Here is a 25,750-nt window from a genome sequence, read left to right on the forward strand (position 1 = left end):
TTTCACAGAAGCACAGAATCACAGTTTAGGTAAACTTGGAAGGAACCACAGTGGGTCATCTGGTCCAACCTCCCTGCACAAGTAGGGCTATCCTAGAGCACATTGCTCAGGATTTCAGACCTATAGGGTATTACACATGTCTTGGGACTTTTTAATATGTACTCATTCTCAACTACCATGATCAAATCCAGAAAATCTTTAATTCTTTGAGGTGTTACTAAATTACAATTTCACAACCCAATTATGATTTTATTGGGGTTTTTCCTGTATTAATCTGATCATCAAAAAATACATATACAGTAATCTCATATTAGAAACCTCACGAGCCCTGGCAAATGGGAAAGGTAAGACAGTGCTGCACTGTAACTCTGTTGTTAGAACAGTTACAAGAAACCAAGAGGAATTTTCTCAGGCTTTACAAAAGTGCCTTGACAGACTAATCAGTTCTGGAGTGTAGGGAAAGGCAAAAGTAGCCCTAGAACTTTTGTAGGCCAGGAGTATTCTCGTTAAATGAAGAAGGTAGAGGTGGGAGGAGAAGGTGGGTATTGCACTTAACCACAGAGCTCCCAATAAGCAGATTAACCTCACTGAAAAGGCTATCAGTGGATATAAAATCATAGCAATCGTTATGGGTAACATTTGGCTCCTAAATGTAAATGCTAAGGTGTGAATCTGGAGTATTGGACTATCTGTGAAAAAACAACTGATGCATCTGCCATGGATTACTTTGGAGCTGTTTCTTCAATGCCAACCTTTCAGATCCAGAAATTTTCAGCATCCAGAGTTGGATTATTAACTGATACTGACAGATGGTTTGAATCTTCAGCCAATCTTTGAAGCTAAATTTTCAGTCATGATATGAGTCCAGTATTTAAAAAATGTGTAAACTCATCTGGGAAATTCCTATGAAAAAAACTTACTGGGACACAAAAATATTCAAGATAAGGGAATATGAGCTGGCAATAGCCTGGGAAAAGACAGGCTGTCCCATATCCTCACACTGGGTTAAGCAACCAGACTTTTTTTTTCTTCTTCTTTTTTTTTAATCCAATTTCCTGGATACAAAGTCATTCTTTAGAACCAAGCTATCTTTGTTGAGTCAGTTGAATAGGGAAGTGAAGCATATGTTTGTGTGCTGTAGAGCGTAGAGAAATGATGAAAAGCTTTTCAAAGACCAAGTTACTTCCTGGAACTCAGAATCTGCATTAGAAAATGTTAATTGGTAGTTTTGTTCATTAATTCCAAATGAGCTGCTATGTTAGTCATGAGAGTCAGGTTGGTTCCCATTTGCAGGAATTTTCCCAGCTTGTACAGCTTATCCAAACTGGATGGTAACTCCCACAACATTTTCATTTCTTCATTCAAAATCAAACCCACACCAAACCAACCCAAAAAACTCAAGAAATTTGAGAGACATTGGTCAAAACAGCAAATTCCTCAGCTAAAGTGTGTATTTCTTTCCTGTAGGAATTTTATTCAGCCTTGTAGAACTTTTCCATGACAGAGCCTGCACAAAACAAGCCCAGCATTAAATGTAACGCATCTCTCACATCAGAACAACTATTTTATTTTAATGCATAAGCAGAATTCCAGGAGGGAAAAAAACAGATGAGGGTAAACAGCATTGGCAATGAGCTGCTGCCTCATGCCTGGTGCAAAATGCCAACCTGCAGCTCTGAAAGTGGCTCCTCTGCCCCCACATGAGGAATGGAACGAGAGCCATGAAGGCAGGCAGGATACAGGGCTCTTGCAGAGCAGGCTGCTTCACAGAAAAACAAGACCAGCTTATACATGCTATCATCTCCCCTACATCTAAGCAAAGCAGCCAGCCAACTCAACAACACCTCAGCAGCCACTGTGTCAGCAAGAGCTGTTCAGCAGCTGTAAGAGACCATTTGCCCTTCAGAGGTTATGGCCTCGTGGTGAGAGAAAGCAGGGGATTAGGTACCCCTCCATACTGTCCCACGCTGAGGACAACACCTATAGACAGAGAGGTGTCAGCCTCAGCCCTGTGGATGTGCTATCACAGAGCATATTCCAGTGTAGGTGTGAGGCTACAAATTGAGAGCTGATTTGTGACTGACTTCACCCACGTGCAGAAAGCAAGGAGTTGAAGGAGGAGCGCTTCTCCCTGGGCTGACAAAACAGGGACTCTAGACATGGAAGAGAAAATAGAAGTGGTGTGGAAGCTGTTTGTTTCTCATGTGCCCCCATCACAGACTGAACACTTGCTTCAGGAAAGGGTGGGAGATAGGCAAAGTTTTCCTACCACCTCCATTTGCTGTCTTGTCCAGACAAGATGGCATGATGGCATTTGCAGCTGGTAAAGGTCAGCAGCCAGGATGAAAGGAGGAGGGAGAAGTGACTCAGAAATGTGTCAAGCCTTTCTGGGATTTTTCTTGGGTGGTGTGGTTCACACTCCACCTCTCACTTTAGGCTCTGCCTCGAGCCAAATTAGTTCAGCACACCCGAGACACCTACTGGAAACAACTTAGCTCAGATCCATCAGGGGGTGTGTGAAGCACTGGCTCTTGAAGCTCTCCCCCACACTGTTTTGCCAGTATGCATTAGTATTGGCCTAGGTTAGCTTCCTCTAGGATGAAAGGGTATTTTGGGTACCTCCTACATGCTCCACTGTACTCCTCCAATTCATAACCACAAAGCTGCCAATCCAGAACAATTCACTTGCTGATTTCTGTGGTATCTCAGAGACCAATGGACAGGCAGTAGGTGATAACATTTGGTGATTGTCAGGAGAGACTAAACACGTACTGAAGACCAAATTAGACAACACTGACTACCTAGCCACAGCAAAAAGCTGTGACATACATATCATGTACATATTTGACAGGCAAAAAATTTTCTTACCCAGGACATTCATGCCATCCTTAAATTCAAGCCCCTTCTTAATGACCATTTGGGCTTCAGGTGGGGCTGTCTCATTCACCATAGCAATAGCAGAATCAGTGACATTAGGTGGCTCTTCAACAGGTAGTGGCACCAGCACTTTCTTGGTGACAGTTTGGATCTGAAGGCAATAAAAAGGGGGGATGAGAATGGAAACAGACTGAATGCATCCATATGGTAGATAAGGAATTAATAATATAAGGTCTTCACTTGAAATTCCATGGAACTATGTTTGTAAAGGATTGGACATGCATTCTACAGTCTCTTAACCCTTCTTCCAAAACGAAGCCTATTTTTCAACAGTTTCAAATGTTACAAAGTACTGGGGGTCTTCCTCATGACTGCAGGGTGAAAAGTATGGCAAATGCATGTTTTTTATCACTACAATGAAACATTTTACAGACAGTTAGTCCCTTTGGGCAGGCAGTTCACAAAGGGTGCTTCCCAGACTGTATGTTACAGGCTGATACCATTTGTTTAGCCCCAAAAGCCAAGAGCCTCTAAAGGTCAGTCATGGCAGCAACTCTGCAGTAAGGTTTGTTATTCAGGATGGTTTGTCCAGCTCAAGTCGGCCCAGTTAATTTGAATCAAAAATTCAGGGCATTTCCAACACTTCTCTTACAGCTTTTGTGCTCTTGACTGCAAGAGCTCAAAATGGAATATACAAGTCCCCTGAGCTCTCTAATTAAAAGATTGTGGGGGATAGATTGCAGAAAAATAACCAATGCTGCCAGATACAAATCTGACCACCTAAAAAAAAAAAGAAGGCATCAGCTTACGAATGCATTTGGACCCTTCCTGGTACATGAAAGGCAGGGTAAAGGAAAAGCTGGGAAGGAGTGGTAGAAGTGAGCCTGAGGTTACAGCTAGGAAAAAAGGGAGGATGGAATGGAAAAAAGAGAGATCTGTGATTTGCTGCTTTTAGAAGGGATTTCCTCCCACTTCACACCTTGACCTTTTTCCCGCCTCTTCATGGTCCTGGGACAGGCAAAATGGTATGGAAGCTATGACTGGCTTTCCATGTTTTCCCACCTCCCCCCTATTCCCCTTGCTGCCACAAGACAGCAAGATAACAGAAACTGTGCATTAGCTTTTCAAAGAACGTTTGCACCTCTTTCTTGTTGACATGGACATTGTAGTACTATGGATGATGATCCAGACCTGATCCATATGGTTTAAAGCCTTTTGGTTTTAAAATACCTTACATTTCTCCTTCTAAAACCTGCTGCCTAAATCTGGAGAGGGGGATATAGACAGAAAACCTACACAGCTTTGCATGAGAAACTCTTCTGTTGTCCTGAAACCACCTAACATTCTTCCATGCCTACTTTTACTCAGACTTAAATTTTATCTGAGGGATGTTGTCAACAAAGTACTTTTTATGTGAGGTATTCAGAATGTAAGAACTGAGTAAGGGAAATTAAACTTAAAATATTAGACACTTCACACTCACAAATTCCACTACAGTCACTTAAGTCAAAGGTCCTCAGCAGTCCTTTCAACAAGGCCACAGTGTCTAAAAATGCTGAGTCTGCCATAATGCTTAGATTCTGACCACATCTGAGACTAGAAAACCATTTAAATGTCAGTCATATTTACAGATGGTCCTATGGTTTTTCTGCTGGAATAGAAATTTTCATCATGTATTTAAACTTTCTTGTGGACCATGCTAAAATTCAGGGGAGATTGAAATCTCATGACAGCCCACAGTCCAGTTTGCAGATGAACAGTTCCAAAGCTGCACATGAATCTCCTCATGGTGCTTTGCCTGGTGGCAATGGAAGGCATGAAAACCTCCCCCCACACTGTTCAGCACCATTGCTGTGCAACCTTCAGAACCACTCTTTGCAGGATTACTGCAAAACATTTCTTCCTCCTAGGGCTACCTGGAAACACTGAGTGACTATGGAGAAAGACTATAAATGTAGGAAAGAAAATATATGCTGACACCATTGAAGCATTGAAGGTAATTTTCCTCCTAAAAAGAGAAAAGTAAAGCCTAACTCCTTACAGAGTTAAGGTCTAGCAGAAGCAAAAGTTCCATCTAGTCACACTTCACAAATGAAATGTGGCTTTGTGGCAGAGGTTTTCACTAGAAAATAGTCTGGAATCTGCTAAAGTCAAACATTGAAAAGCCAAAAAGTTATTTTTTTCTTTTCTTTTTTTTTTTTCTTTTTACTAAATTTAAAAATAATTGGTGGAATTGCTGATCCATAACTAGTGAAGCAACCTGAACATTGGTATTCCACACACTGAAAAAATAATACTAACGTTTTCAACAGCCTATCTGACACAGGTAGCTTAATTCTTCTTTTTTTCTGCTTTTTTGCCCCTTTTCAAGATATTTGACCACTTTCTACTGACATGAAATTGAATTTTCCTCTCTTCTTTCCTCCTCTCTCCTTCTCTTCTCTCCCTCAGTTCAAATGAGGGAGAGGAAGGAAAAAACAAAAGCACCCTGATTTCCCTCACTCAATTTTGCAAAAATACATTTCCCATTACATGTGATGTTTAGCCACCAACTGTTTGACCACATGACTGACATTCCTGTGATGATTTGGAAATACTGAGAATGTTCTCTCTCTAAATCCCCAAGGATTATATGTTTTTATGTTGAAGTCCATGTAAGAGGTGAAGCAATCCAAGCCCTTTTGGCAATTGAGGTCACCCTCCATTCTTCCACTTTCCCATTGCTTCTTCTCCTTTCCCCCTTTTCTCTTTACTTTTTTCTTTGGCTATAACGACAGCACCAGCTATCACATAATTTCACACAGGAACACTCAAGAATAGGTTTGGCAACAAATCGGGTTAAAATTTAAAAAATAAAAATAAAAAACAGCCCCCAAAAAACCCTGTCTGCATTACTTTCAAACAATTCAGTTGGAGGGAAAAGCAGCTTACATACAAAAAATATGCTTAAGCTTATTTTACCTCTTGAAGTCAAGGTGTTTTGATTAAGCACTGGTGAAAAACAAAATTATCTCCCTACAGAGCAAGCAACACATGGTGCAAGCATCTTTCCTTCCCAGCATGCTCCAAAGCTGGTGAGATGGAGCCACCTGTAGGTGGGTCAGCCCTTTGGATCTATAATCCCCACTTCACCTGGACTCTAACACAGCAATAGAGGTCATGAGAGGTTGGGTTTTGGGGTACATTTTTGACAACGAGCTGGAATGATCATCATCCATATATTCTAAACAGGGCATTGCAGAACCATCATCTCTGTAACTAACAGACAAGTTAAAATTCTACCTGGGTCAATGACCAAGCCAGAATTCATGACCATGGATACTGTATGAAAAACATGGAGGAAACTAAAGTTTACTTAATAACAAATCTAAAATAAACTTAATTTAAAAATTAATGAATTTAAATAACTACAACATAAACCAAGGCAGCTATAAATAATGTTCTTTCATTTACCTGCTCAAGACTTTAGACCTGTATTCCTCTTTGCGTCATTATTTCTCTGATTAACCTAAACAATGACATTAACTCTACAGACAACCCTGACAAGTAAAAGATGTAAAGAATATTACCAAGGAGCAGAAGGACTTACCTGCTGAAAGCATGCTTGAACCAGATTTTCAGGGAACAAGTTTCGGATCAAATCCAAGAAGGCATCCAGACTAGATACTTCATCATTCTTCTTCCCTTGACCAAGCTGTTTCTTGAGTTTTGGATTCCCTGGATGGATGGCTAAAACCAGAATCACACCCAGCACAGCAGCAATAATTGTGGTGGACATGTAGTAGACCATGGCTCTTGTCCCCAGGCGGCCACTTGCTTTAGCATCTAATCCAGACAGTCCTGCAGGTGTTTAAGACATGAGCAAATACATTGACACTCAATATCCAATTCAATAATTATAAATATAATCCTTTTACAATTTTCAAAGTTTAATGAGTACCTATGGGTGCCTACTTTCATCCCTGTGATATTCTCCCCTCAAGACAGATTACTGACGCTTCTCCCTCTAATTCTTATGTGTGCACTGTCTACTGCTAATAATTTGAAGGTAAGTATTTAAAACTCCATCTAATTGTAGAGGAAGCATTGAAAAATAGAGAAGATCTCTACCATCTTTTGCCCTTGACTTCTGCAAACTGGTAATGGTCTGGCTGACACTACACCTTCAAGAAGTCCAGGGTCACTAGTGTCATGCCATTTTATTTGCAAGGTCCAATATCTGATGGTAGCATGTGCACATGTGTTTGGAAATAAATTCACTGGAGCACATACATAATAAAACCGACCAAGTTATTCAGAAATTTACTCTGAAATACCCCCTGCAACTGCAAAATGCTGACAGGATGACACCATTATTCTTCCTACATCACAAAAAGCAAACCAGGTGATATCTGTAGAAAGCATCCTAAAGTATTTATGACTAATGTATTTTACCTGTGATTAAACTGGAGATAATTAAAGGGAGGATCAGCATCTTTAGCATCCGCATAAGTATATCTCCTGGGAAGGCTATTAACATGATGATGTCAGGGTCAATAGGTGTTGCTAGACGAAGAAGACCCCCACACACCGCACCCAGGATAACACCTGGAAGAAGAACAAAAAAAGGAGCAGGTGGGTATCAGAAGGAACTGCCTGATGTGGAATAATGCACAGTATTTTCTTCTTTTTGAAGAAAACTTGATTCTTAGGGCTCATGGCTTATTCCTTTTTTTTTTTTTTTTGATGCTCTGCATCCTTCTCCTTGTCCTGATGTTCTCAAATCACAAACAAACTCCTCATCATTTATGTGGATAAAGTGATAAAACTTAAACCTCCTGCTCAGGATTGAGGCTGTTAAAGTATAGCTTAGGGAAAAAAATGCCATGTCTACTTTCATAACATGATTTTTGTGAACAGGTATTTTATGTTTACATCCAGGATGCCTTTTTTCCCCTGATCCCAAGCCCAAATGTACCTGATAGCAAAGCTTGTGTTGGGATTCACAGCCACCATGATTATGAAGTACTTCTTTGATACAATGAAAAATATATGTGTATTTAAAATTTTTCCTTGGACAGCATTAGGTACACCTTTGAAACGTGATCCAAGGCAAGCACTTCAGAAGTATGGGGTTTTGCAGACTGAAAATATGAAGATGGATTTACAGATCAAGACCAGTTGCAGCTGGTTTTTCAAACAATAACAAGAGTATGTCTACAAATTTGCTGCATATGGCTGTTGGGCTTTCAGTGAAAAAGAAACAGGCGAAGAGCCAGTGAACCACAATAAAATGTCAAACTGTTCCATATTTGGAAGCTGCTAAAGCCAGAGGCAGTATTCAGGATGAGATCATGGAGCGTTGGCTTACAGCTACAGAGAGGAAAGACAACCTTAAAACCAGTGAAGTGTAAACTGAGAGAAAAAAGAAAATTTTGTAGAGTTTTTGTCTTATTCTTTTTTTTTTTTTTCCAAATCACTGAGAGAAAAAAAGTGTAGCGCATTCAGTTCTGCTGGATGACACTGACTGGCCTTGGGGTTTAAATCACACTCCTTTCCAAACCAGATACCTCAGTGGTGTGGATTTGCTCTGTGTTGTGTCAGGAATACCCTGCTCACCTGAAACACACAAGAAGTGCCCATGGGCATCCTATTCAGTCACTGGCTGTTCAGCTGGAACAGCTGAAGACCACAGGCAGAGGCTGTGGTGCCACAGGAACAAATGCAGATACACACAGAGAGTCCAGAGCAGCACATACAGCTTACCAAACACAGTAAGAGTCAGGAGCAGATTCCTGTGGAGGGACTGGCAGAACTGCACACATAAGTTCTTGGATCTGTGCTCCACTGGATTTAAATGACTTTCATGCATCCGGACTTCTACTTGCTTAGGCATATTGTTGGCACTAGAATAAAAAGTGAAAATCAAGTAGAAGTTATAGCACAAGATGCCAAAAGGGAAAGTCTGGATTACATCCATCATATATAACTGGGGAATCTGACGCATATTCCACCACCTCCCACATTTCATAAGCACTGCATATTTACTGCTCTGAAGAAGTCTCTGAAATGGCAATGGTGTGTCCTTCTAAAGGTGTAGCCTTCACAGTATTTTTTGTATTTGTAGTTATTTCTCAAATGGTAAAGATACAATCAAAATTAATTAACTGGACATATCATCCCAAATGTTTTATGGGCTAAACTACTGGTATGGAGCTAAAAAACTCAGTTTCACCAAAGACCATGGCTGTTTACTAAAGTAGGAGAGACAGCTGAGGAACAAAGTTTTTATTAGCAGGAAAGTATAGATTTTAATAGCTTATTTAATTCCAACTGAGGATAATAGTTTAAAAATTATGATTTATTTGCAAAATAAAGCATTCAATAACATTTTGATTAATCTTTTGAAAACATTTAATTTCAACATTAACATTTTATTTTAATATAATCAAAATGTTGAGCTCAAGAGAATACTTTTAACTTGGTTGTAATGAGACTTGAACAATTGCCACTGAAAATTGGTCAGAAAACTATGCATTTCCCAAGAAAACCTTCGGTCTGGCAATGGCTAGAGGAAAAAGTTTTTTTACTAACTCTGGTTTATATTTGAGGAAGTGTGCTGTGGGCTGATGCTGGCTGGATGCCAGGCACCCACCAAAGCTGCTCGTTCACTCCCCTCTGCAGCTGGAGAGGGGAGAGAAAATTAAACAAAGGGCTCATGGGTTGAAATACAGACCGGGAGAAATTGTTCATCAAATACCGTCACGGGAAAAACAGCCTCAGCTTGAGGATATGAGTTAAATTTATTACTAACAAAGAGCAGGATAATGAGAAGTGAAATAAGTCCTTAAGAACACCTTCCTGCCACCCCTCCCTCCAACCCCAACGATGCAAGGAGACAGGGCATGGGGGCTGTGGTCAGTTCATCACCTGAAGCTTCTCCCACTGCCTGGGGAGAGGAGTCCTTCCCCAGCTTCACCACGGTGTCCCTCCCACAGGAGTCAGCTCTCTGTGAACTCCTCCAGTGTGGCTCCATCCCACGAGCAGCACTCCTGCCAAAACTGCTGCAACGTGAGTCCCTCCCACGGGCACACAGTCTTCCCACAACTGCTGTAGCATGACTTCCTCCCATGGGCAACAGTGCCCCTCAAAGTGTTGCAGTGTGGGTCCCTCTTACACAGGGTGAGTCCTTCAAGGACAGGCTGCCTCAGTGTGGGAACAGGGCCCCTCTCTGCATGGGGCTCCTCCATGGGCTGTAGGTGAATCTCTGCATCCCAATGGATCCCCATGGGCTGCAGGGCCACAGCTGCCTCAGCACTGCCATCACCACTGGCTGTAGAGGAATCCCAGCTCCAGTGGCTGGAGCACCTCCTCCCTCTCCTTCTCCACTGCCCTTGGTGTCAGCAGAGCTGTTCTCACATGTTCTCACCCCACTCTTCTCTGGCCACAGTTACATCTGTGCAATAAGGACTTGTTTTTCTTTTTCTTAAATTTGTTATCACAGAGGCATTACCACCATTCTTGACTGTCCCAGCCTTGGCCAGTGGCACATCCATCTTTGGAGCTGCCAGGGATTGGCTCTCAGGAACATGGTGGAAGCTTCCAGCAGCTTCTCACAGAAGCCACCCCGTGCCCCCCCACTACCAAAAGCAGGCCATACAAACCCAAAACAAAGTGATACACACATAAGAGCAGGCCTGAAAAAGTCATACCTCTACTCTTCTCAATAGCTGAGAAATTGTTAGCAATAGTCTCCCTTTTTATATACAAAATATTAAAATGTATTGGAAAAAAATACTAAAAACACTATGAATCAAACATTTCCCCTGGAAGTTAAGGCTGTGTAAATATGAGAAATAGGTAAACAAAAAAAAATGTTATTACCAAGAAAATTATTTTTGAGATCTGGTTTTATGTCAGATTAAGACAAGATTTTAGAAAATCTTCTACAACAGTAGACTGAAATTTACAGGCCTCAAACAGATCTGAAAAGTTATATAAAGTTTCTCATGAACACCCATTGTCTCATCTCACCCCCATGAATCAAAACTTTTTTATTTTAATATTGTACAGATTGTTGTCTTTGTAAGTTTTTCAACAGGAAGTTATTAGACTTGTAATAAGAATCCAGTCATTTTGATGCATTTTGATTTCTACAATTTTCCCTTTCAAACTGAAAACTGCATTTCTTTCTGTTACACTTGATGGCTTAAAAAATAGCACCATTTGGAAATGCATTAGGAGACTATTTCTTCTTCTTGTTAAAGGGGGAAAAACCCCTCCAAGTGTTGTAATCTTTATTCTGCAATTTTAAAAATATTTCACAACAGTGGTCACAACAAAATGTGCTGCTGACAGTGAAATAACAAAGAATGCCAGTGAACATTCTGACAGCTCAAATGTGAGGCTTGCCTGCTTCTTGAAGACTTATCCATGCAAGTATCAGAGATATGTAAGGATTAGCCAGGGGATGATGTGCACCACTTGAGGAATTAAAGGAAAGATAAGACTGTCTGCAGTTTTCATGCACGTGGGCCCCAAAGCCATGAAATCACCGGTGGAAATGTGCCAAAACCCCAAGGAACTTGGGGTCCAAACTCTGCAACCGAGGATTACAACTAGTTTCACTTGCACTCCAAACAGAATATATAACTTGTTCTGACCTATTATTCACTACAGGTTAATTATATATTCCTCAGAAACGCTGAAATAGGGACTGCTGAAACTAATTCAAAAGAAAACCTTGGAGTCTTGCTCACTAGTAAATAATTGGGTGGAACTGAAATGAATCAGCAAACAGAAGTACTTGATGATTTTACTTTGGGCTAATCTTAGTTTGCTTTCCTGGAACCTTTTCCACTTTTCAAAGTTTTACACTCTCCACCTTTTCAAGATTGTAGGTGAACCTTCAGCATGGACTGAAATTCTGATGAGTATGGACTTTATAAAGAAAAAAAACACAGTAGGAAAATACACTAACTCTGCATCCATGTTACAAAAAGTGATGACAGAAGAATATCAGAACATGAAAAATCATACCATAAAGAATCTAGCACTGCTTTTCAACAACAAGATATTTATCACTGGACCAGGGAGGAAGTATTGTTCAGGCTTTTGACTATTTTGTGGGAGGAGAGGAGGAGAAAAAATAGTGAAATATAAACCTTCTGTGAAGGTTAAGAGAAGCTTCTTATGTAGCACATGACAAAACCTGAATTACTAGAAGAGGAAAATATGTCTGTCTCAGTCACAGAAATTAATTTTTGTCTTATGGACTGAGACATCATCTCCTTGTGCCGGCTTTGTGCCTCCATTTGCATCTTGTAATGATACCTAGCTCCAGAAGAATGCAGAATTTTTTCACCTGAAACCTGCAGTCACACAATGAGATAACAGCAAGAAGTGCCTGTTGAAGTCAATGGAAGATGCACAGATGTAAGTCAGGGCAGAGTACGGGCCCCTACAAACCAGATCCCCTCGTATCTGTTCTACTCCTCTGCTGTCTCCCACTCACACTGCACACTCACATGCACAGCTTTCTTCATACCCTTAAGGCCACAGAGCCATGTTAAAGCATTCAGGGAAGGGACTTAAACATGTATAAGGCTTTCTTCTGCTTCACGCTTTCATGCTGACGGAAAAAAATGAATGCATGATGGAGTGGAGCTTGACAACACCCCAGCTCATGGGCAGTGCTGTACTCAAGTACAAAGCCAGAGATGTACCAACAACCAGAGGCCCTCCTACACAACTGAACACCCTTAATTTAATCTCAATGTTAATGGTACCTCTCTACATAGGTAAGAATCACAGAACAGTGAAGAACACATTTTAGCAGCTGTGATCTCTCAAACATGCAAATTATTACCTTAGTTAAATAAATCATTATTCCATTGCGCTGAGCTTCTATGGTTATTCAAACAATGGACCCTTTCTGAATGCTTATCTGAAACCCATCTGACCAAAACATCTTTTAGTCCAACTCCACTGAGGCCAGAACGTAAAGACATAAATTAATTCTGCTCATTATTTTCTTATGTCATTGTGACAAGCAGACAAACAGCTAAGCTCCAAAAGAGGTCCACAGAGAACTCATAAGTACCAAGACCTTCAAACACAATACTGCTAACTACAGATGCTTAATCACACTGTCAGGATTTATGAAAAATGAACAAAATATTGGAAAATAAGTAGTCAAGTAGTCACATGAAACAGCAGATCATACCAAACAGCACATACCAAGAGCTAGACATATATTGTAGCCTTTGAATAATTTAGCAGGATGTTCTGCTTAGCTCTGTCACCTACCCTTCTCCCTTTCTAGGCAGCTTTCCCTAGAAAACAGAGAAACTCCTTTGAGCCCAGAAGATTTGATTTTATTTACCTTAGTAGAGTATAGAACTGTCCCAAAATGAACACAGTCTATATTTTCACTGATTTCAAATATGCTTTACCCATACAATGTGATACATAAGTGCATTATTAGAACTTAGTATCAGAGTTAAATTTCAGTTTTACTCCCTCTTAAGGAGTTTTACTCCCTTTTACTCCCTTGCCTAAATAATCCAGAAGTTAGCTACTGCCCTTCATCTTCACCATATGTACAAGGTACAAGAAAAAGAATTTGTCCATAAGCATTTGAATTAACATTATCTATATATTTACAGATAGTTTTGCATGTAAGATATACAGTGCTATATGAGATAATTTATTTATCTGCACTTTTAAGGCTATAGCTTGTTTCTCTTGTTGGCTGCTACACATAATGTGCCAAAATGCAGGAAAATAATTTATTAAAGCACTAAGGTCCCTGGGGTTTTTTTATCCTATTTCTCCTAAAGCATTTTCCTCTGGTTTTCTTTCAGTTCCCTCTGGAATAATCTACTCTCTGTATCTCTTCAACTTATTCATTCTCGTATTCACACTGAAGTTTCTATGATCAAAAGGCTGGGGGGGACTGTTGGCTTTCCCTTGGTGTCCTGGCTACCAAATGTAACTCTTTTCCTCACAAAAGTTAAGGGTTAATGATTTACACAGTGTTTGAGTGACAATTCCATTTTATTTTCAGTCAGGGAAAGAACTCTCCATTTTCCCAAATACTCCTCCACCTTGGCATAAACCTAGATTACAGACTAGAGGGAAAAAATAGTCTTTCATTTATAGAAAAATGTAGGCAAAGACCATAACAAGGCTACTGAAAACAGATGTTGGAGACAAGGCAAATTAACAGAGATCATGTTTATTCTGTTCAAGGTATTTCAGCTCTGTCAGTTAATCAAGCAGGTATTCTCAGTATAAAAGTCTGCTTTGTTTTGTAGCAATTACTTCAATAGAGTTAGCAAGAGCTGTACTTGAGAAAACAACCTTGGACAGACAGGCTTAAGGTCAGGGTTTAAGAATATCTCTTGAGCTATGTGTTTGTTGTCAAACCAAGTACTGGTCTCTTCTGAAGCAATGAGTAAATAGCAGCTATAAAAGTACAATTGTTTCTAGAAGGACTGGTCTTCTTAAGGAAAGAAGAAAAAAAGAGGAGGCATAGAAAGTTGAATCAGCTTTTTTGACCTCAGAATAAAAAGTGAATGGACTGCAAATCTCGTCTGCCAATTCCACAGTACCTAGACAAGTGGTTCAAATGTAGCTGGAGTTCAAAAGCCATGGCAAAAATGGTATGATGAAGTTTGGTGGACAGTGATTCCTCACTGACAAAGCTCCTCCTAGCAAGTGGGAGTTGCATGGGAGTAAGTGAGTGCTTAATATGCCCTGAAGAATATTTGCTAGCAGCAAATCTTGGATAAGGGTTGTATCTTTTCCCCTTCCCCTGAAAAGGCAGTATAACATTGATTATACAGGATTACATGCTGTATTCATGACAGGGAGAGGGAGTATGGATCTGCTCCACCCCATAAGCAGTTCACTCCTGTCTCATATGTAGAAAAAGGTGTGCTCTGGTTGCTAGATAAAAGACAAGTGACTAGGAAAACTTATGGAACATCACCAGAACAAAAGGGATTTCACTAGCTGGATGGAAGGGGTCCAAACTGTTTGCCACAACTCTTGTGAAATTAGGGTCCAAGCATGAGTTCAGCAAGAAACTTCTAGTTTGAGTTCAAACTGTTTTCTGCTGCTTAAATTAATTATATCACAACAAGAGCTGCTGAGCTTCTTTAGGGAGACAGCCTGAGACTATATTGTCTCAGTGTCCCGTGCCATGTGCTATAGTTAGAGGGTTTCATTTCTTAGATACAGTTTTCAAACTGGAAATGGTAAAGCTCAGCAAACAGAGCCAAAATATATCAGGCCATGCAGGTGAAACAGCTGAAATAGTTTTATTGTGGAAAACACACGTTACCTTTTGCATCACTCTTGCTATGTAATGTTAGGTGTTAAATGTTGCATTATATATCAGTAAAATAGTCTGGTCAGGTCTCAGCTTCTGCACAAAAATAAAAAAAATGTGCAAAACCAAAACCACAAAACTACAAACAAGGGTAACATAAGCTTCTGCATTAACAAGGGTTTTAAGCTGCTTGCTGCCACTAAGCCCTTCTATTGAATTTTAACTGTATTATGTAGGCTTTTTTTCTTCTTATTTGTGAGACTTTAATGAATTCTGAGTGGAAATTTACTGTGGAGCCTGATTTGGCCTAGGGACTGGTATTACAAGCAACATCCTGAAGTATGACTTGCCTTTTTGTAGCAGGAAAAATAACTTTTCTCCCAGGAACAATTTACAGCCATTTTGTTTCCTCTGAGTTATCATTTCCTGTACATGCTGTGAGTTTAATATAATCATATGAGTGAGTTTAATCACAAGCATATCTGAACAACCAGGGGATCAAGCCCAGCCAGCATGGTCTTATGAAATTCAGGTCCTTGTTGACCAACCTGATCTCCTTCTATGACAAGGTGACCAACTTAATGGATGAAAGAAAAGCTGTAGATGTTGTCTACATGCACTTAAGTAAAACCTTTGACACCATTTCCCACAGTATCCTCCTGCAGAAGCTGGCTGCCTGTGACTTGAGCGGGTGCACTATTCACTGGGTTAAAAACTGGCTGGATGCCAGGCCCAGAGATGGTGGTGATGGGAGTTAAATCCAGCTGAGAGCTAATCACCAGCGGTGTTCCCCAAGGCTCACTCCTGTTTAATATCTTTATCAATGATCTGGATGAGTGTTCCCTCAGTCAGCTCACAAATGACATCAGGCTGGATGGGAGTGTTGATCTGCTGGAGGGCAGGAAGGCTCTGCAGAGGGATCTGGGCAGGCTGGATCAATGGGACAAAGCCAGCTGTGTGAAGTTCAACAAGGGGAGTTGCTGGGTCCTGAGGCCCTTGGGTCACAACAACCCCCTTGCAAGGCTTGGGCAAAGTGGCTGGAGAGATGCCCTGTGGAAAAGGACCTGGAGGTTTTGGTTGACAGCAGCTGAACGTGAACCAGCTTGGCGGACAGGAAGGCCAATGGCATCCTGGCCTGGATCAGCAATAGTGTGGCCAGCAGGACCAGAGCAATGGTCGTCCCCTGTACTCAGTACTGATTAGGCCATGCCTCAAACGTGGTGTTCAGTTTCAGGCCTCTCACTACTAGAAAAACATTGAGGTCCTGGAATATGTCCAGGGAAGGGCAATGGAGCAGGTGAAGGCTCTGGAGCACAAGTCTTGTGCGGAACAGCTGAGGGAGCTGGGGTTGTTTAGCCTGGAGAAAAGGAGGCTCAGGGGTGATCTTATCACTGCCCAGAACTGCCTGGAAGGAGGCTGCAGCCAGGTGGGGGTTGGTCTCCCAAGCAACTACGGATAAAACAATCTAAATGGCCTCAAGTTGCATCAGTGGAGGCTTGGATTAAAAATCTGGAAAACTTTCCTCACCAAAAAGCATTGGAACAGGCTGCCCAGGGAAGTGGTTGAGTCACTACCCCTGGAGTTATTTAGTGTAGATGTGGTACTTAGGGACAAGGTCTGGGGAAGGAGTCGGCAATGAAGGTTTAACAGTTGGACTCAGTGATCTTAAAGGCCTTTTCCAACATAAATAGTTCTATGATGCTCCAATTATATATTCAAATATCTAATCAGCAGCATCCTTATTGAACTTGAGAAGAACAGTGGTCTGTGTGACCTGACTTCTTACTCCGATTTAGTTACATGAGAGTTACAGCTCTCTCTTCTGATTTTTTTAAACTATTGTTCCATGAGATCATTTAAGAAAACAACTCTTCATGACCTGAATTTGCAATTGTTAAATTTATGCTACGTTTGCGCTTTTAAAACCCTATTAGAATAGTCATGAGATTTCTATTCATTAAATGCTTCCTTTAACAGTTTCTGCAGCTTTTAAATTTTGCTCAGGAAGCTTAATTGCCTTGTAGAGAGAGGGTAGTCTATAGGCCACTTGATAGCAGGAGCAAAGGAAAATTAAATGTAACATCACACAATTTTTTTACAAGTGTATGATCTTTTTTTCCATATCTATCCAGGTCTTTTATATGTCACTGTGGAAAAGAGACTTTTTTCTCCCTTTCAAGGTTTCTTTATGTCTGACTGACTAATGTATTGACTTATTTATTAACTGAGCTGCAGCATTACATCTGAATAATGAGAGAGGTAAAGATGATGGATCTGTCAGGCAGGAATTCTTTTCTATTCATAATCACACATCCTATGGCCACATACATGGCTTTCAATAATCTCTTTAGACAGACCGCAATGCATGGATAATGCCTTTTCTTATGCTCAATTTTTCTTCCTGACTTACACCTTAGATTCCATGAAGCATTTCATAGCATGTTGTGTGGAAAAGAATATTAGTCTTTATGGAGAGTTTATGAACTGAAGTTCACTTTCCATGGAACCCTGCACCATAAAACCACATGAAGCCAACAGAACACACCAAATCACATGGATTTTGTTAGAAAGAAGATAAGTGTATTTTATACAGACCTCCATACCTAGAAACTCCTTGGAAGTGTCAGGTAGATAGGGATAAAGCAACCAGGATGACACCTAGGTGTTAGAAACGATGAGAGGTAGAAATTTCTGCAGTAAGTTGCAAAAGGGGAGATGTGTAACACCACCTGTGTACTCACTGCATGGTGGGTCTGATGGAAGGGGGCCAAGGGAAGCTTTACAGGTGTCCTTCCATGTGACAGCCATTTGGGACCCTGCAGAGCACTGCCTTCAGGCATCTGCTACCTAATCTTATAAAAACCTGACCTGAACACCTCAAAGAGAGTGTGTATTGGAGTGAATGAGTTAACATACACTTACTAACATGAGTTAATAAGTGTCGTGACAATTGATGGAAAAAGATTAAGCTACAGTTTCTGACAACAAAGCTAAGGTAGTTATTCAGACCTCACACAGACAAGTGTCCTTCTAGTGGAAGTAGGCTTCCACGGTCCCTGGCAAGATTCAGATTTAATCTGTATTTCAGACTTTAGAGGGATATCAGTTCTATATGCAAGAAGGGCCACCAGTTTGTTTTTTGTTTGGAATAAACAAGAATTTCTATCTATCCAGGGATTCTATTCTATGCATCATTCAGAGACTAAAGCAACAAAGTGTGGTTTAGACCAGACAGTATAACACCTACCATAAAGATGATCATTTATTTATGTAATAATGCATATGTGGAATATCTTCCAATTTGCTGATAGGGCTTTATAGTGGTGTAACCATCTGAGACTGTGCATGCTTCATTACCCAAAAATTATTTAGTGAGTCTGAGATGAAGAATTAAAGATGAATCTTATTATTATCATCATGGCAAATTATACAATAACAGTGTGCTTTGTGCAAGAAGTTATTTCCTTACATCCTGAGAAACTCTGAAACAAGTAAAATCATGACCTTGCATTTGCTTCTACTTGGGGTGTGCCAGGCAGCACAAAGAAAAAGGCTATGAAATTACTGGGGATTAGCATAGTTTTCAAGGGCACTAAGCAAAGATTAAGCCAGTAAGAATGTGAGAAGACCAGAAATGTAGCAGCTCCTAGACATGGTGGCTAGGGACAAAAAGGAGTAGAAGAGTGGGGGTTTTGTATAATTCAGAATAGTCCACAGAATGAGAGACTGATCAAGGAGCTCTGACTGAGACAGCAGGAACTAGTCATGAGAAGGGGAAACAAAATGCAGCTTCTCCTATGAATTTATTTCTTGAGTAATGGCTCTTGAAAGCCTTTTTTTCCTGAAGTAAATTGTCTCAGGTTTGTGTGACTATAGGTGTCCACACCAGTGATTTTTGACCACATCAGTCACATGGAAAAAGTTTATAGTGGCCATGTAACTCCCCCAGCCATGGCTGAAGTAGTGCATCAGAACTCTACAACTAAGCAAGTCCTAACTAAATCTGAACACAGTTATTACCATTCATCTAGACACCATTAGGGATAACAGGATGCAGTCTCAATTGCTTAGTTTATTTTCTCACCAAATCTGTGCATTAACTATTTATTTTAAAAGTATGATGCATATTAATGAGAAGAAAAAACCCAAAAAATTAGGAAAACCTTCCATGCCCATCCCATCATGACTGTTGTTCTTGGTATCTACTTTGAAAATTCCCTGTTGTTTCCTGTGAAAATGCCCATCTATCATCTAATGCCTCAGGAGTCTTACTCATGTTGTGCTGTAAAATTCCAAGTGATTTCAAAACAGTTCCAAATTATCTTCCAGCTAAAAACACTGACCACAGGTACTACTGCTTTAACCTGTAAATGAAAGTTCCCTCTCATGCTTTAGAATCTACATATCCAACAAAGTGCTTCTGAAAGTACTAAAAGCTCTTCACTTTCTGTTTTCTGAGAAATGACTGAATACTGCTAGGATTTCTATGCACAATCAATTAGAAGACTAGAAAAATCAAGATTAACAAACCCGACCATCAGAGCTACTCTCCACCAGCCAGTGGCAGAGGTCTGATAGCTGACCTTTCACATTGCAATATTTTCCTCTAAACGCTGCAAAGTGCAAAGATAAGTACAAGTTTGACAAGGCTTCAGATAACAAAAAGCATCCAAAAACTCAGTAAAAAATGCCTTCATTTCCATGAGATGTTTGTCAATAAGCCAGCACGTAACAGTGCATCCAGCACTAATTCTGTTTGAAAACATTCCTCAGTGCTTCCTGTAGGGAAAAGCTCTCTTCCAGAACCATTGTGGACAGAGTCAGAAACTGCACAAGAGCAACTACTAAGAAGCCTATGAGAAAACAGTTGAACTTCTATGCAGAAAATGTCAGAATTTGAATTAGTGTATGAAAACTCCAAGTCCCAATTTGCTCCTACGTACCCAAATGGATATTAATTCTCCTCTAAGTACAGATAATGGTCTTTCTCAGCTGTTCTCCAAAATCTGACTTACAACTAAAAAGATAGTAATTTACTACAGCAATCTCTGAGTGCCAGAAGCTTAGACGAAAGCACAGAAGTCTTATAGCATAATATTATAAACAGATTGTATTTGTTCACCAGTACAGTATCACCTCACAGGGTGAAAAGAAATAAAGAAGACATTTTAAGCTTTTTCTCTCACCATATGACATATTTAGCTCAAAATGTGTCTCATTCAAGAAACTCCTTGCCATTCTTTTCTCTTATTTATTTCTTTAGCTTTTCTTACCTACAATGCTTGCTTCTCTTTTAATGTCGCTACACTTTTATTATAGCCAGATATTCATACTGCTTTCATCACAACTACTTCTCCAACAAAATTGCTTTGTCCAAACTGCTCATGTTCCTTGAAACATATCTCAACAAAAATTACCTGGGCTGGGCCCTGAAAAAGTGAAGAAATTTAGATTTGAAGGCATACTAAGTCCCTGTAGTATGTTAAAGAGATTATAGAAAAATCACGTGTAGCATAACAGAGTCTCTTGGGATAGAGTTTAAAAACAGAACTCTGCGTGCTCCTTGAAGGAGCATTTGTGATCGCACACAGCAAGCTCTGAAGAGTGCATGCCATCTACTGGACTCAAAAAGACTTCTTACAGAGGAAGTCCTAAAAAGCAGCAATGACTTTCACCCAGTGTAAAGCATCTTCTTTGTTTCATGTGCCTTTGTAATTAGGGTTTGAAGCCTTTTTTTCATACTGTGCCTTTAAAATAAATGGAAAACAGTAGTAACCACACTTTGACCACAATCTTGTGAAAGGAGGAAAGTTTCCCATTCACATGGACTAGTAATTTATTCTAGTAGCTGCATGAAATGGAATGGACATTCAGATAAACAGGTTGCTCAGGTGATCTGCTTCTATTGTTCTCTGACCAACATATCAGAGATGCCTGTTGGGAAGCTACACCCAGAAAACCTATTGTATTAATGTGGGAACTCATAAATGCAAAATAGCTTTCAGAAGGTAGGTATATTTAAGATTATGGACCTGAAGATGGGTGATTGGGTTCCTTTCTACCTGAAACATGTGATGCCCTCAGCGCATGCACCACTCCATCCAAAGATCTGCCTGTCTCCCCCAGACACTCATTACACTCATTTTACAGATGCAAAAGAGTTGAGAGAATTTAATCAATAGCAGGAACAAGATTATTTTTGGCATTCCATAAGTCTATATTCTAACAAGGCATTTCCTTGAATACTTTATTTTTCTTGCTTATTTAATATTGTCCAGTGGACTGCAGCATGACTTGGAGTAGCCTCAACTGAAATACTGCAGTTGAGCCTGGTGGTCTCTTCTTAGGTGCTTCCCTTCAACACAGAACAGCATTGTTTCAGTGTTGAAGACAAATATTCATATCCAAAACTAGTGAGGTTCAACAGCAGCTTGCCTTTCTGTGAGCTGCTGAACTTGGTTTTCTGCATGATACAACTACTGCCACTGCGTAAGGATCCAAGAGCTTCTGTGAAAACTAAGATGGATTTTCTAACCTTGGCCAAATGCAAAATGGAAACTTGAATTTTTCAGTTACTGGAAACCTAAAATGGCTAATTTTCCTGTTATTCCATGGTCTTTTAACATGAAGAGTGAAGCAGGTAAAACTAGACAGGTCATTTAACTGGGTTTGAAATCTCTGACACTGAGCAGCTCTGGATACCCAGGACAGGACTATAAGACAAGCAGGTAGCACAGTATTTCCCAAAGTACTGTCCTGGCATTCATCATTCTGTGGGTTGAGGGTTTTAAGTATTATCCAGACATAAATTCAAAACAAAGTTAGAAAAAGTAAGCAGGACATACCACAAGCAATTTTTCCCTTTCTACCTTGTGAGATCTATAATCCAGATTCTTAAGGAGAAACCAAACCTAAAATGGCTTTCAGAATTTCTGTAGAACACACTGTAAAAATAGAAAGCTTGCAGACTTTTAGCTTAAATTACACTCATCTACATCTCCAATCATAAATTACAGAATGGTCTTAACCCAAACCACATGCACTATGTCTATGTATTCCATGGTGAATTCCAAAGCATATTATATAAACATTGTGTCCAGCAAAATGGTGATGTATGGCAGGGTGCTTTAGTCCAAGGAATAGAAAGTTTATGCCCCATAATGGACTCCCATAAGATAAATCCTAAGGCTTCTGCTGAGTTTTTAATGACAGTTCTATGAAACTCACTTGAATGTTTATCTAAAGGTGGAGCTATGGAAAATCTCATTCACTTTTGGAGGAAATTAATGCCAAGAAATAAAAAAAATCTCACACCACTAAAAGTCTAAGCAACGGATGTCTCCACACGAGTTTGAAATGGGATAGTAAAACTGTGTGAAGCACAACACTCCTCAGCTGTCACTGGCTCATCCCCAGGCCAACATTAGAGGAAATGCGCACAACTGGAGGCTCACTTTACAGCACATCACACCCAAACATGATCTTCTGGTCTTTTAATCTAATAAAAAGAGATCTCCTGGGACACAGCTGTGTGTTAACTTGGCAGCTCTTACACACATCCTTAAAGTTAAGTGCATGTTTATCTGGTTGACTGAACTGGTCCCTAGCCACTGAACCACAGGAAGATTCAGCCCTAGAATTTACTAGGTGACTTCTCATAAAAAAACCCAATTTAAAACAGAGTTTTAAACTGAAAACAACTGATGCCTAAATATCAAATTATAGCTAATGGCTGTACATATTCTAGCTTATCTTTTTAATGATGGCCAAATATTAGGTTTTTAAGTACTTATGGATGTTGAATCTAATACTGCTTTGAAAGGGCCTAATAGTTATTTTTATTATATTAGATCATCTAGAAAATTCTAACTATTTAGTTAGGAGGCTTTAGGGAGGTTTTAGGTTATATTGCTTTTCTTTATTGCATTTTTATTTAGTTGCTTGAAAACGTTAATAGCAAAGGACACTTGAAACAATGATTCATTGCCATTGTCCTGCTGTTTGTAGCCAGCAGTGAGCGGAGTCCCAGCTGGCCATACTGTTTCTGATTCCTGGCACTCTCACCCAAGCTCTGGTTGTCAATACAGTGACCACAGGGGTCCTCAGTGCAAGCCAGTGCATGTCTTGATCATTCACATTTACAGCTTCTTCCCCATCAGCAGATTGTTCCTTCAAAAACAACATTCAATTGTTTTAAAAAAACAACAAAACAATTGTTCCTTCAAAAAGGGGGAGAAGCAGCCACAATGGACACCCTAAAAATACACTGGACTAGTAATGCTGTGGTTGTGTCCATTTAATCATGCTCTGAAATTAGGATGCAAAGTTTTATAGCACCTTGCAGCACTTGTTTGTTGCTTTCAGGCTCGTGTCAAAATTGCTATTAAAAATCCACAGAGTACATGACCTAGTTTTGCATCCCTGGAAACAATACAGTGTGTACTACTTTAATTGCTTGTCTTTGGCTACATATTTAGTATACAGATTTAAGTGGGAAAATTTTTAAACACTGTTTTGCACAACAAACCTAATTGAAGAAGAATTCTGTTCACATGCTCTTTAAAACTCTGCTGCCCGGCCCAAGTATCCTACAGTTATGCATCTGTATAACTTCTATTACTTTTCTGCCAGATTAACTAGGAAATGACACCCATCAAAGCACAAAATTTGTACTATTCAAATATTTTAAAAGCTCTGGGAATGAAAAATCTGTGACCATGCAATCATGTCTTTCCTGAGCCATCATGGAGTCACTGAGGTAACTTGAAGTTACCTCATATTTTTGTTCAATTCTCTTTCCCTTTCTCGCTGCCCAGCTTAAGTCTCATACACTAACCCTGCTACTTTCTAATTACTTAAAACTATAGGTTTTCATGGTTGCATTTACTGTAACACAAATGAACAGGTCAGTCTTGCAGTTCTCGAATCACTTAACTCAGTTTCTTCTGCTGCTAATGCTTCTTTAAGCTGTTGGTGCAGCCCATTGCTTGGTGAGTGGCCAAAGCAAATATCTCCTGTGGCTTTTTGGCCACTGCATCCTTCACGTGGCATTGGGCAGAGAATGTTTCAAAATACACAAGTGTCCCTTAGGACATTTACACAAGCACTGTGACCAGCCCCAAAAACGATGAGCAAGCTCATTCAGCTGACGGAAACCAGAAGATTCATCAAAATCGAAGTATTTTCTCCTGAGAAAATATCAAAGGATTAACTTCTTGAAGAGGAGCCCTCAGCATTTTCTCTGACCAATTTCTCTCCCTGTCTCATCTCCTTCATCTGTCCCTGCTCCTCTCCTCCACAGCAGCAGGTGGCCATTCCCCATTCCTTGCTGTCCCCACCACCTGCCTGCAGAGCAACTCCAGCTGTGCCATGCTGCACACGCAGGCAGGCTTCCCAGAACTCAGGTAAAAGTCACCTTCTAGAAGTGTATGAGAGTGACATTTTGAAAAATTTAAAGCCAGAACCAATTCATCACTCCTCTTACCATAATTACTACATTTATTATATTTCTTGACAGGTTCACTTGAACCTTCAAGGGGCAAAAGCACAGCTTGTTTCAACTGCTTGCAGCAAACTCTCATTACCAGTTGCCACAAAGATGAATTCCATCAGAACAAATACTGTCTTCAGCTTTCCTAACACGTTATGAAGTTTTACTTTTAGCAGATTTCAGAAGGGTTTTGCCTGGCAATCACAGCACCACCTACAAAGAGAAAGATCTCTTCTCCCTCTGAGTACACAGCAGAAGCCTACTGGAGCTGAATGGGCACATCTTCTGCTGGTAAAAAAATGGTGCATTTTTTCTAAAACAAGCACTTTATGTATTGATGTATAGTATCAGAAGGCAAACTGGAATGCAGGAAAGTCTAATTTCCTAAGAACTTCATGGAGATCAAATTTTATCCCAGACTAACGTAAATTTGGGGACACCAATGAACTCCTCTATAGTTTTTCTGTCCTGGGCTTTAATTGACAGGTGGCAATGAAATAATTTTATAAAACGCTTCCCTTTATTTTAACCGTGGATTTATTCCTATTCTGCCTCCTTCTTCATTATTCTGCTTTAAAACTCTTCAGCAACTGAAGCTTAAAACAATGGAAAAAACAATCTTTAGCTGATACAGGAGGCCATGATTCTTTTTGTAACCAGAACAGCACAAGGGTCCCATTTCAGAAGGAAGAAAACTCATCTGAAATTACCCAAATAGTCTCACACACACACCTTTAGAGTGACAGGTGCTAGAAAATATGATTTATGCTGGAGGTATGCTCCCTGCAGCTGTTTTGACTCCCCACAGTGGTTTGAGAGCTGGTGTAGGCTTGCAGAAGGCAGCAGAGGCTTGGGCAGAGCAGCACCTCACGCCATCACTCTTGCTGGTGCCACAAGCCCAAGTTACCTACCAGGCCTTTCCACCACAAGCATAACAGCTGGTAAGAACCACAATTAATGACCTCTGCATGTTTGCCTCTGGCTCTCAGTCATTTGACCACTTCCATGGCAAAGACTAATGCAAAACATTTTTATACGCTTAAGTTTTCCCATGCATTTCAATACTG

At 40.2% G+C, this 25,750-nt stretch overlaps 1 protein-coding gene across 2 annotated transcripts in view; it reads right to left on the bottom strand.

The window, feature by feature from the left end:
• The window catches only part of SLC1A2 (solute carrier family 1 member 2), an 88,400-nt gene that overhangs the window by 27,239 nt on the left and 35,411 nt on the right, over window positions 1-25,750 (bottom strand). For both annotated transcript variants that reach the window (XR_001522268.3, XM_015631586.3), the window contains exons 2-5: window positions 8,623-8,762; window positions 7,312-7,464; window positions 6,467-6,717; window positions 2,869-3,028 (exon numbers count right to left, since the gene is read on the bottom strand). Coding sequence is in view for 1 of the 2 variants with exons in the window: in XM_015631586.3 (XP_015487072.1) it covers window positions 2,869-3,028; window positions 6,467-6,717; window positions 7,312-7,464; window positions 8,623-8,762 (704 nt within the window). In the remaining variant the exon portion in view is untranslated. The remainder of the gene's footprint in view (window positions 1-2,868; window positions 3,029-6,466; window positions 6,718-7,311; window positions 7,465-8,622; window positions 8,763-25,750) is intronic.

The sequence above is a fragment of the Parus major genome, chromosome 5 (assembly GCF_001522545.3).
Source record: "Parus major isolate Abel chromosome 5, Parus_major1.1, whole genome shotgun sequence".
Classification (NCBI taxonomy): domain Eukaryota; kingdom Metazoa; phylum Chordata; class Aves; order Passeriformes; family Paridae; genus Parus; species Parus major.